We start from the raw sequence: 14,056 nt of genomic DNA, 5'->3' as shown, positions 1-14,056 counted from the left end.
TTTCTTTCTCTGCTGAGCACAAAAGAAGCTGTCTTGAAGGATGTTGGTAATCAAGTAGGTGGCAGCCACTGACTTCCATGGTGTATATATATATATATATATAAAAAATACTATGGAAGTCAATGGCTACCGTCAACTGTTTGGTTACCATCATTCTTTAAAATATCTTCTGTATTGTTCAACAAAAGAAAGACACTTCGGAACAACTGGAGGGTGACAGAATTTACAATTTTTGTGCAAACGATCTCTTTAAACTGATATGTAATGCTCTTGTGACTGAGCTGTGTTAATGTGATGCTGACCTGTCCTCAGGTGAAGATGGGTTTGTTGGTGGACCTGACGAACACCAGCCGCTTCTATGACCGAGCAGAGATAGAAAAAGAAGGGATCAAATACGTGAAACTTGCCTGCAAAGGGTATGTGACTTACAGAAACCGAATGCTGTGTTGCTTTTCTTGCATTTGAAATATTATCCGCTTGTTAAGTTGTGACGTAAGAAAAACTGTTTCTGGGTCCAAGCCTCTACTCGTTTCAGTTGAGAACCGTTTATATACACTGTTTATTCATATCACACATCTAAGCTAAGCTTTAAAAACTCGTGCTGTACACTACAGTCTTTGGTTTACAGCATCTGGACACCAATATTGAATTGATTTGTAAAAGATGAATCTGGCCTTCTGAGATGTTGTTATGGAGATAAAGTTTGTGTCTCGTTCAGTCACGCCGAATGTCCCGCAGCAGAGACGACGGAGATGTTCATCAGGCTGTGCGAGCACTTCATAGAGAAGACGCCCACAGAGCTCATCGGTAAGAACAGCCAGCTTTGCTTGATTTGTTGTTGTGTCGCACCTTAAACCCTGATGCCAACAATTACGCTGCGTCCTGTCCAAACACATCGTTCGTCCGTATGACTTGTGTGCTGTATTCCACAAGAAGTATTATTCACTGGGAATATTCTCCTCAAATATAGTTGTGAATGTATTTTGTGGTTCTTGGTTTAATCATATGGCAGGTTTGAATATGTTTAAAGTGAAAATGCTGTGCTAAGCAACACGATTACGGCCAGCCGGAATATATTTAATATTTAATATGCAGTTATATGGACGCAGAATGTTGGACCAATGAGATTCGTCTGTGGACAGGAATAGAAACCGAGCCCAGGAACAAACCGTTCTGTTGCATCTGGTTATCACTCGAAGAGTTTATTTGCTAAAACAGATAACTCAGTTTTTTAAAATGTTCAAAAATCATGTTTTTATTATGTTTTTTAGTAATTTTTTTAAACTAATCAAAATAACCCAACTGCAGTTTGATTGAAATTAATTGGAATGCACAATGAAAAAACATGATTTTTGGAAATTGTTAAAAAACAGATCTGTTTTTGCAAATGAACTCTTCATTTGTTGATGAATCTTGTCACGTCTGGTTAGAAGACTTGTTATATAAAAAAACTAAACAGAAATAAAAATTTTCTTAATGCTAAGAAAATATGGATTTGGTTTTTAGTTATTGTAAATAAATAATTTGTCCTCTTTTGTAAGTCGCTTTGGATAAAAGCGCCTGCTAAATGTAAATAAATTAAAATAAAATATATATAAAAGTCTTACTAACTAAAATGAATAAAGTTTTATTAAGGTCTGAATGAAAGTAAAAATGATGTTGCATGCAATGTAATACTTAAATATGAACAGGAATATGGCTAAATCATCCAGTCCTGACGTACTGAGCAGTGACAATCACTCATCATGTCCTGATGAATGAGGCATCATGGGAGCTAAGTGACAGATGCAGACTTCATTGAGTCACTGACACGCAGCAGTGAACTCTATGAATAATTCTTATCATTCCTAATTTGCAGCAGATAACTGTGATATGAAATATATATATATTTATGACGTAAAGAGATGCTGAGTATGACATCTGCAGACATGGGATGACTGTGCCAATAACAAGTGGAAGTCACAAATTTTGTTGCAGAAATGAAATGAAATTATTTCGATATTTTATCACAGCACTGGAATAGAACTGTGACAGAACTGTGGCATTTAATCGGTCAAAAATGCAGTTTAACAGTATTGTGAAATATTATTATAATTTAAAATAGCTGTTTTCTATGTGAATATTTAGCCATTTATTGCTGTGAATTTTCAGCATCATTACTCCAGTCTTCAGTGTCACATGATCCTTCAGAAATCACTCTGATTCACTGCTTAAGAAATATTTCTGATCAATATCAATGTTAAAAACTGTTGCACTGCTTATTATTATTTTTTTGGAACCCGTGATAATTTTCCGTGAAAACATCTTTGCTGTCAATTTAATGCGTCCTTGCTGAATAAAGGTGTTAATTTCTTTTAGTGCTGTCAAACGATTAATCACAACCAAAATAAAAGCTTTTGTTTACATAATATATGTGTGTGTACTGTGTATATTTATTATGTATATATAAATACACACACATGCATGTGTATATTTAAGACAAATGTTACATTTATATATGATATAATTTATATGAATAAAAACATTTACACGTAAAGATTTTCAAAATATATGCTGTTTGTGTGTGTCTTTATATACAGCATACATAATAAATAATATACACAGCACACACACATATATTATGTAAACAAAAACATTTATAATCGTTTGACAGCACTAATATCTTACTAGTGTTGTAAATTCAAATATATCAATTTTAAGATATGTTTAGTATTTTATGAGCTACACTTTAGCTTTTCGTCCTGTTCTAGATTATTCTGCAGTAATGATGGCTGATATGCACACAGTATTGTTCTGTGTGAGCTTGGCCTGTTGGAGGAGCTCTTGAGTCGTGTTAATGCGCTGCTGAATGAGAGGAATATATATATATGAATGTCATTGTTATCACCACGGCAACAGTGTGATTGACACCAGCAGGGAACATGAGCAGCAGGGACACATGGAGCTCAGGGCAAGCTCTAGATTACTGTTACTGGTCCTCTCTGATGATTAATCAGGTAAATTAGCTGTTGATTTCTACTCTCATACTCCCCTTTACACAAAATAGATCTTAGATAAAGTTACAGAATGGGACCAGGATGTATTTAACTATATTCATAATTCATCAGAGTGTTTTAGACTGTCTAGACATTTTATTAAATTGATTACAAGGAAATCATTTGTGTTTGCAAGCGCTCCTCTTACTTGTTGAGGGTAAGCATGCTGTTATTTTTCTAAGTAGTACGATTCAACATTTTCACTTGGCAGACAATAAAACAGGCAAAACAGTCCTGTAGACTTTCACTGAAGGAGGAACCCAAACGTATTATTTTGACTTTAGTCTAAGCCAACTAGCTACTAAAAAAATAAACTTGTGCACCAATTTATAACACAGTGCAGGTGACGCATCTCTTCATTCCTTAGAAAATGATTCTAGAATGAACGTTTTGCCACATATTTGTTATTATTAAAGGGGTCATATGATGCGATTTCAAGTTTTCCTTTGTCTGTGGAGTGTTTCAAGCTGTTCGTGCATAGATAAGATCCGTAAAGTTGCACAGATTAAAATCTCAAACCCTTTCTAAAAGTTTAAGACTCGTTCACGCCTTCCTAAAACGCCTCATTTAAACACACCCCCATAAATCGACGTCACTGTGTGCAAAGCTTCAAAAGCTTAGGATCAGTAAAAAAATGTATTACTGTTTAGCAAGGATGCATTAAATTGATCAAAAGTGAGATTTATAATGTTAATAAACATTTCTGTTTCAAGTAAATGTTCAAAATCATGGTTCACACAAAATGCTTGATTATTGCTAACACTGATAATCATAAATGAGCATATTAGAGTGATTTCTGAAGGATCATGTGACACTGAAGACTGGAGTAATGATGCTGAAAATTCAGCTTTGATCACAGAAATAAACTGCAGTTACAATATTAGTGAGTCTCTGTTTCTGTATCTGTCATAAAAGCCTGAAAATTGCATAGTGATTTCTTCCTCAGATTTTTGTTTTGGTGCCTTAATGTCAGGAATACTCCACATATCTGTCGCCACATGGACAGAGAGGGAAAAAAGGACAACTTTAGAGATTCTAGAATGAACTTCTGATGGTAAATGTTCCACGCTGTTAGTCTCAACAGATGTTTCATTAGTGGACAGTGCTGGGACATTATCTACACACGAAACCCATTTTTACTTGCATTTGACGCTTGCCAAATGTGAATGTTATTTCTGATGTTGTTTTCCAAATTGTATAAGAATAGCGAAATGGAACGAATGGAATTATGAGATTTATGGAGTGAGCAGGAAATGTAAAACTGTATCTTATACATGGGCGGCTTCTTATGAATCGCTACCTTTTGTTTAGAGTCCAGCTTCATGAGGTGCATCCTGGGACTTTTTCTATTTTCCTATTTTCCTATTGTCCATCAGGCGTTAGTTTAATGTGTGTAGAAGTGCGGACACAAGCAAAATGTAGCATGCAGAAAATTGTCTGTTGTGTATATATGAAGCACAGCTCAAACTGAAGTCACCGTCAAACCAAGCAGCTTTCTGTTGGTCAGTGTGCTGAATATGCATTGAACCCGGTGCAAAATCTGCAAATGGAAATTAGGCAAAAATCACAGCTACTCAAATAACTTGGTTTTGACTCTGAAAATGTATTGGATTTTTTTGAATAATGTGCACAGATAAATGATTTCTAATGAACAGCTTCAATATTCAATTAAAATAAGAATGGTCCATTTTGATCTTGTGGTGAATTGAAACTAATTTCAGGCATTTAAGCATAAGGCTGTGGTTTTTAAGATCAGCATGCAGTGTGTTGTGTTGAATGAGAGATCACCTGTGTAGAGTTGAGGATCATTCCACGCTAATTTCACATCCGTGATGAATGAAGTTCAGGTAGTTTATTCTGAGGAAGCGGTTTGGCGTGGTTTCATCAGTTGTAGGATGGTGTAGGTATTTCAGATCGTCACATGACTTGTGAAGCGCTGTGGGAGTGTGAACTGAAGTGCGACGCTGGGGAAGAGTAGTGTACGCTTCAGTTAGCCAAAAAAACTGTTTACAACATTAAACAATTTCCATGAACAACTGCTTTTGTTATATTTGACAAAAAAACTAATTGACTAATGATATTTCTGTTTTGCCCCACTCTTGTGCATTAATCCACGTGCAGGATATTGTAATGTCTGAGAGTAGTGCTAACATTTGGAGCACAAAACCAGTCTTAAGTCGCTGGGGTATAATTGTAGCAATAGCCAACAATACATTGTATGGGTCAAAATGATCAATTTTTACTTTATGCCAAAAATCATTAGGATATTAAGTAAAGATCATGTTCCATGAAGATATTTTGTAAATTTCTTACCATAAATATATCAAAACTTCATTTTTGATTAGTAATATGAAATGCTAAGAACTTCATTTGGACAACTTTAAAGGCGATTTTCTTAAAAATATTTAGATTTTTTTGCACCCTCAGATTCCAGATTTTCAAATAGTTGTATCTTTGCCAAATATTGTCTGATCCTAACAAACCATACATCAATGGAAAGCTTTTTTACTCAGATTTCAGATGATGCAAACATCTCAATTTCAAAAAATTGACACTTAAGACTGGTTTTGTGGTCCAGGGTCACATTTCATGATTTTTTTTTTAACATCAGTATAAGCATTTTATTTCATGAAACATTGTCTTGAACACTAATGGCCGCAATCTCATGCTTGAGAAAGTATTCATTAATTCGATGAGTGTGTGGATTTTTTATCACATATCAGCCAAATATCAAATACATGATGAATATCTTCACATCTTTCACAGTTTAAATAAGTCATTTTTTAATTAAGTTACGCAAGTTACTTTACCACATACGATCACTGTAAATGATTTAACATTGCATTATGTGTCATTTTCTAGTATAATGCTGTCACATTTGTGTTTTTTAGTAAAGTAAAAGCTCCCAGAAGTGCATGACACATCACGCATACTTGTGTATATATATATGTTTAGTTGTGTAGTGTAGTGTATATTAGTTTACTTTCTTATTATTTTTGTCATCGGTAATGTACATTACTGTGGTTTTTTTGTTATTTTTAGTTAATGTTTATCGCATTATTTTACTGTCTTGTTTGTTTACCATTTATATATTGGCGTTTGTATTTACCATTTTTATGGTCAGGCCACTTACGATGAACTATCGGTTATCATGTGGCTTTCTATCACTTATTGTTGTTATAATGGTTATTAGGACATTTTTTAAGGTACAACAGAATTTGATAGTTGAAGTAAAATATATTACTAAATTAAATATAAATGTCAAATATACAGACACCAAAAAATATGCCGCCCAATGACACCTGAAACAGTATTTTTTACAATTTCTTGTTTTTTATCTTTATATATATATATATATTATGGTGCAGGGTCTGTGGTGATTATTCTGACCTTAAAGGGTTATTCCACCCATCCAGACAGTTTCCAGCCTGCCAGCTAATGGAAGATCACAACCCATAATCCCCAGCGCTGTTCCCTCCACCCTTTCAGTGCAGTTTTGTTGTGTTTGGTAGTTTTATCATGCCGCACCATGATGCTGCAAGCCAAAAACCCCTCAGAGGTGCTGAAGTAGATCTTCCAATGTATAAATAACACTTCAAAACCGCATAAAGTCCCTCAGTCGGCCGTCAAAGCTCAGACATCAATGGAGTCGAGCATCTGTGGAGTGGCTCAGAAATCGCTGTTTGCATCAGTGCGGCATAAAAGTTTTTGTTCAATCACTATCTAGCGACTAGGACAGCTGTGGGCTGTGATATAAGATCACCCTGATGAATGTGTGGTATTTGGCGTGTTTGCCTCTGATGAAATCTTTATTTTTGTATAGCCAGAGGACATAATCCCAGAAATGCCCGATACAGCGGCATCCATGTGATACCAACGCTTTGATAAGAAAGCTCATTTGCTGATACTATTGTCGAGTCATTGTGTAAATGTGATATTTATGGGGAGGCAGGCTGATCATCAACTAACAGACTTTACGCTCGATTGAGTTTGTTCATTTTGCCATCGTTTGACATTTGGCTTGCGTCCTCTTTTGAAAAAACCCCCCCAAAAAAACCCTGTTGGCTGTGATTTACTAATAAAGACACTTTATCAGGTTATGAAGAAAATGTATGAAATTCATTTCGTCCAGATGAAAGAGCTGTTTCACTCCTGGGGGAATATATAGAGAAAATATGTTGAATATGATGCATGTTTCTGGTGTTACTGGAAACGTTTCATCAGTGCACGTTATTGCAAAGACGGAAGTGTTTGTCTTGTAATTTTTCATCAAAATGTAATAACATGCACTACCTCTGAAATGACTCTTGTTTTCATCTAAACTTTCCTAGACTGTGTTGGCTATTGGTTAATGTCAACCAACAGATAGTTGGAAAAAAGTAAACCCTTTACATGAATTTCTGCATAAATTGGTGATCAAATTTTGTGTGTCTTGTGTCACAACCATAAACAGTCAGTCAGACAGTCTGCTCAGATAACACAGACATTGCTTTTACAGCTTTACTGAACACACTGTTCAAACGTTTCAACACTTACTGTTAAGTGTAAGTTTAGGGTTGGTAAGATTTTTTTGAAGGAAATTGCTTCTGCTCACCAAGGATACGTTTATTTGATCAAAAATACAGTAAAAACAGTAATACTGTGAAATGTTATTAAAATTTAAAACAAGTTTTTTTTTTATATGATTATATTGCAAAATGTAATTTATTGCTGTGATCAAAGCTGTATTTTCAGCATCATTACTCCAGTCTTCAGTGTCTCATGATCCTTCAGAAATCACTCTAATGATTTGATTTGGTGTTCAAGAAACATTTCTGATTATTAACAATGATAACAGTTGTGTTGCTTCATATTTTGTGGAAACCATGATACTTTTTTCCTTTGGTGAATAGAAAGAACAATCTCTTTGATGCATACAAAAAAACTAACAAAACATGTTTTTGAACAGTATGTGTATGCGACCCCGTAGATTTAATAAATTATTGACCGTCCTTTTGACAGCAATAACCTCCACCAAACATTTCCTGTAATTGCAGCTCAGACATTTACAACATTCAGGAGGATTTTGCACCATTTCTTATTACAAACCATTGCTTCTGCAATATTCTTTGGATAGAATTGCTCTCTTGAGTTCATGCCGAAGCCGGGCTGAGGTCAGGACTGTGACTCCAGAAGGTGTTTTTTTCCTCTACTCCTGTGCTTTGGGTTTTGGTCCTGTCCTGTCACATCACTCAAATTCAGTTGACTTTAGATTTGCCTCATAAATGTCCTGATGTGTTTTAGAATTCATTATGTGTTCAGTTAGCCAAAGACATGAAATTTAATTCAAAGTATGCAACCGTAGCTGAGCTCTTTAGGCGTTGTTGAGTCTTTCAGACTGCAGTGCAGGAAGCCGGGGGTCTGCAGAACAAATTTGCATATCATTTTGTACAAGCTTTGTGTTTTTGTTTGCAATAGTTTGCGCTGTTCACAACCACTGACAGTGGGCTGAACGCAGCTCTAGCAGATTGATGACTGAACACATGAATTACAATTGATGGGAGCTTTTTTTTTTTTTAAAGAATCCCTCCATCATTGGGTTCATTCAGCAGTGCCTTGACAAATGCTACACACACACACACACACACACACACACACACACACACAAATGAACAGAACAGAACAGTACAACCCATCCAACAGTGCATTTGGTTTTACCTGTATAGCAGGGAGTTGAGAGACCTAGGACTAAAATACTGACTGTCTGAAATATTGTAAAATTTAGCTAATAAAACTAAAAGTACCACCAGAAGAAAAAAAACAAACATTCGTTACATGAAATAAAATAAAAAATGATGTACATTTTAAATTGTTGCCAAGGCAATATTTCTCATTTTCATTTAGTTTGACTTAATATACTAAAATAAATGTTATAATAATAAATATAAATAAAGCTAAAACTGAAAGAAAAATTAAGAAAAACTATTTATGGGCCATTCTACAGAAATGGTGCAAACTGCTGTCCCACAACCAAAATTCAAGTCTTAGATGTTTATTAAGATTCTTATCTATTGAATCCCACAATAATATTTAAAAATATTAGTAATCTTAAAGGGATAGTTCACCCAAAAATGAAAATTCTGTCATCATTTACTCACCCTCAAGTAGTTCCAATCCTGTATGAATGTCTTTGTTCTGCCGATCACAGAGCACACTTTTTTGAGAGTTATTCCATAACATTTAGTTTTGATATGTATATCACTGTCCATAACTGTGCTAGCTAACCATGTGCTGATTAGCATCTTTGAGCTAGGTTCAAAAGTATCTAAAACAGTCACGACTGAAACATCATTATTGTTTCGGTAGTGACAAAAGTGAACACACAATCCTCATATTTGGGGAAAAAAAACACAATTTTAGTACAGTTATACAATTTTTTTTTTTTTTTTGTATTTTAGTATGTTTTAGTATGAGTTAAAATTCTGTAATGTGATGTAGTTGCTACCAAAGCATTACTGTCACTACCGAAACATTGGATGTTTTGTCAAAAATAAAGTATACTGAATTATCAACTAAGATGTTATGATAGTTTTTGGTTCAATGTATATTCAAACTAATGAATCCTTAACTTTGAAGCCAGTATGATCAACTTTTTGTTAAAAATGTAATTGTTATGGATTTACCTCTGAAAAAATGTTAATAAAATAGCAAAAAAAAATAAAAATAAATTACAGTCTAGATGCAAGCAAAATCTTAATAGGTACATTTTTCCAAGACGTTTCCAACTCTGACTTTGGACCAGTTCTGTAGAATGGCCCATTCGAAAATAATAAAAACTAATCGCACTGTTGGGTAGATTACTCTTTTTAAAAAAAAAAAAAAGTTATTAATTTCTAGCTGCTGATAACATCTACAACAATGTAATTTGTATCCCTTGTATCACTTACTTTTTAAAATGGAAAAGTAATTAAATTCCAGTAATTAATTGCTTAGTAATGCATCACAGCTCTATGATAGCATCTTAATGATACTAAAATATCACTGCTTGTAAGAGAGTATGAGCCGTGTAAGTATCGTGGGTCATTATCAGGACAGGCGGCATGACCGGAGATGTTCGCCGCTGGTGGGTCAGATCACTGCTGTTACAAATCAAGCACAGCTTACTGTCTGTGTTTATTTCCTCAATCAGGTGTCATCAACTGGTGTGTTGGCCTCTCTCATGTGGATGAAGTGAAGATTGTTCATTAGGATGAGAATGACGGGACTGCATACATGAGAAGCTCTGTTCTGTGAATCACGATTGATGCTGTCTGCATCGAACACAGCAGCCTTTCAGAAAGACCTGATCTTTCCGCGTCTATTTTGCCTGTATGTCAGAAATAGCATGGGGCATCTGTTTACTGTCGGCGGCGCGGTTCACATCCAGAGCAGACAGCATCATTGATCTGAACAGGCTCGGTTTGCTTTTGCCTGGACACCGGTGGTAAATGTCATGAACTCCACGTGCTTAACTCTCTAGCTTCATTTTTCAGCGTCTGTGGAAGCGCATTTTGAAGCTGTTCACACACAGATCGTGTTTTTACATTTCACTGCGCTGCTTTTCCATTATTTGGCTCCTTTTGCAGCTTCTGAAGTTAAAAGTTGTTCAGCTTTTTTTTTTTTTAAAAATGCATTTTTATGCGTAGCAAACTACATGAAAAAATGCTATAGTAATTTATAGTAAATACTATAGTGTTTTTGAACCATACTATAGTAAAGTACTTGAATTAATTTGTTGTGGTAATTCTATAGTTGCTGTGGTAATGTAACAATTATAGTAGCCTAATAAAAAAACAAATGACTATATTATAGTATGGCTATATTATACTACAATACACTACAGTTTACTGTAGTAAAAACTAAAGTATACTACAGTATTTATTACAGTTCAGTATAGTTTATACTACAGTATGCTGTAGCATTCATTAACAAAGTGTGGTAAATACTATAATATATACAGTATAATACACTTTCCTATAGTACGGTTCAATATTTACAGTATTTACTGTAAATTACTTGGTATAAATTATTAGTATTTTTGAATAACATGTTTTGTGTGAATGGACCCTTCCATGATAACTGACGGTCAGTGTAGCGAAATGTTAAAAGTAGTAAGATAACTGCAGTTGGTTATAAAATGTTGAAGCCAATGCTGTGCGTCAGATTATTTCAGAACTCAACTCAACTGACGAACATATGTGACCCTGGACGACAAAACCAGTCTTAAGTGTCAATTTTTCGAAATTGAGATTTATACATCATCTGAAAGCTGAATAAATAAGCTTTCCATTGATGTATGGCTTGTTAGGATCGGACAATATTTGACTGAGATACAACTATTTGAAAATCTGGAATCTGAGGGTGCAAAAAAATCCAAATATTGATAAAATCACCTTTAAAGTTGTCCAAATGAAGTTCTTAGCAATGCATATTACTAATCAAAAATTAAATTTTGATACATTTACAGTAAGACATTTACTAAATATCTTCATGGTACATGATCTTTACTAAATATCCTAATGATTTTTGGCATAAAAGAAAAATGTACAATTTTGATCCATACAATGTATTTTTGGCTATTGCTACAAATATACCCCAGCGACTTGAGACTGGTTTTGTGGTCCAGGGTCACGTATATATCCACAGACTGGCAACTGAAAGTTGAATCTCACTTGAGAAATACAGGCAGGGTCTGTTTCGAGGGTCAGCAAAGAATATGTGCTAGGACTGTCAAACTAGGTAATAAGCTTTCCATTACACAATTATCATGGTCAAAGAATTCATAAAGGTAATATTGCAATATCTATATACATTTTGAAAAAGAAAAAAAGGTATTAGTCAAATTTATCCTTATAACTGTACAAAAGCATACAAAAAGAACTTCCTGTAGACTGTCTTTTTAATGCAATCTAAAAAACTTCTGTTCTGGTGCACACAGAGCGTCTCACTTTTGTCCGTCATTGATTTCGTGTGGCGGCAGTAGCTTTGGCTCCTGTTCTTCTCTGGTGTTTTCTTTTGATTGCTTCCATTTTCCTCATTTGTAAGTCACTTTGGATAAAAGCGTCTGCTAAATGTCTAAATGTAAATGTGTTTGATGCCATGTTGGAGTGTGAACTAGCACTGGATTATTTACAGTATTGTGGTGTGTGTAGTATTAACACAATATCAATATTTATGTAAGTTAATTTTTTTTTAAATATCAGTTTCAAAATCATTCTGATGGTACACTGAATTCTGTAAAGGTGTTTCTTTCTGACCTTCTGGGAATTTGTGAGTTTTTGAGCAGATAGGAAATTCCACAAAAAGAGTGATTGCAACAAATGCATGTGTGAGCTTTCTAGTGGTCGGCCTTCAGCGATATATTGATGGATATTTGGCATTTCTTAATTATTGGCATTGGCTGATAGGTTTTCTATTTGTAATAAAAGTGCTGTAGGGAAGCCCGTTTCCGCCACTGAATAAAAAATAAAAACAGGTAATTGCAACCTTTTATTCCTATATTTCACAATTGTAAAAAAAAAAAAAAAGGTGTATGAAAAAGTATTATAGTGTTTGCTTTTATATTATTAGTAATGGAAAGGCAAGCAGCATAATACATTATGCATAAATGCGAAAGTTTACTTTCTCATCTGTCGTATTCAGCCGATGCATATATACAAGTCTTTGAACATCTAATAAACAGTTAATTTAACTAACCTTGTAAACTTTGTCGAATTAGCCTGCTACTTTTAATTTCTTTATTTGCGAAAATATTACAATACATTACAGAATCAAGAATCTTTTTCTCTTTCAGATTTATTTTTAAATTAAATTAAATTTTTTTAAACTTTCAGATACATTTTTAAATTTAGTTATTATATGAAAATATAAATGTTATGTAAAACAAATATCAATTTAATTTCAGCAGTTGATAAATTAGCTTTAATATCGGTCATTGTCCACCCTCACTTAACTGTAGGAGTCTCACAAAAATACACAAAACTGCATAGAGTTGCTTTCATTTAAAAAAAAAAAAATCATGTTTATTGTCAGTTTCTGTATATTGCGACTCTACTACTATGTGTGTTACATGGACAACTTGGCCTTTGCATCTCGCTGTTTTTCATCACTCTTTGATTATTAGCCTGATGCAAAAGCGGCAAACTCTAAACAAAAGGCCAGCGCTGTGAAAGAAACGCTCGGGAAGCACGTCTCTCTGCACTTCCTGCTGATGACTGTAATTATCTTAATAAGTTCACACAGCTATTTGCAAGCTGCGGCTGGCTTGACCAGAGTTCAGCACTCAGCGCTGCTTATTTGCGTGACATGTATCAGTGAGTCCACAAATGAAGGGCTTGCTTCTGTCATCAGTTCCCAGTGCATCGCTCCGAAGGCCAGTGGTCACAGACTGCATAAATAACCAAAAATGATGATATTGATTTCAGTGAAGGATGAAAATCGTTCATGTGTCCAGAATGATTGGTTTGGCGGGTGGGTGGGCTGTGTGAAGAATGTGTGATTCAGTTGTGTTGAAATCACTGTTGTGTTCTGTCTCCCGCAGGCGTTCACTGCACGCATGGCTTCAACCGCACCGGCTTTTTAATATGTGCCTACCTGGTGGAGAAAATGGACTGGAGGTTAGACCGCACACATGAGCACTCACCCAATCAGCACACGTAGACGGACACAAAATCGCCTTTTTTTTCTCCCACCAACCACAGTAGATAGAAAATGCCAAGTCAAGTAAACCAAAAATGGCCCTCTTTGCACACACTATTCATTGCTTAAAATATCTCATTCGACTGGTGGCAGATGTTAATTTCAAGATGAAGATGGCCCTCTTTGCATTCATTAGTTATTTATTTAAGCATTCAACTGGCTAATTCATACCATTACCTTTGTTAAAAAATAAGTCCATGAGTCTTTTGTTTGTGCTGAAGTTTTTCTGTGCAGTCTGCGAAGACTACATGATAGAAAGGTGCTTTCTTGCAGTTTTTTTTTTTTTTTTTTTAACTGTCCTTTAT

At 34.8% G+C, this 14,056-nt stretch overlaps 1 protein-coding gene across 1 annotated transcript in view; it reads left to right on the top strand.

The window, feature by feature from the left end:
- The window catches only part of rngtt (RNA guanylyltransferase and 5'-phosphatase), a 123,861-nt gene that overhangs the window by 2,749 nt on the left and 107,056 nt on the right, over positions 1 to 14,056 (top strand). Inside the window, exons 3-5 of the mRNA XM_058755475.1 lie at positions 313 to 416; positions 719 to 807; positions 13,594 to 13,669. Coding sequence (XP_058611458.1) covers positions 313 to 416; positions 719 to 807; positions 13,594 to 13,669 — 269 coding nt within the window. The remainder of the gene's footprint in view (positions 1 to 312; positions 417 to 718; positions 808 to 13,593; positions 13,670 to 14,056) is intronic.

The sequence above is a fragment of the Onychostoma macrolepis genome, chromosome 20, assembly GCF_012432095.1.
Source record: "Onychostoma macrolepis isolate SWU-2019 chromosome 20, ASM1243209v1, whole genome shotgun sequence".
In the NCBI taxonomy this organism is placed as follows: domain Eukaryota; kingdom Metazoa; phylum Chordata; class Actinopteri; order Cypriniformes; family Cyprinidae; genus Onychostoma; species Onychostoma macrolepis.
The sequence above is the reverse complement of the archived record's forward strand: the minus strand, read 5'-3'. Positions and strand labels throughout refer to the sequence as shown.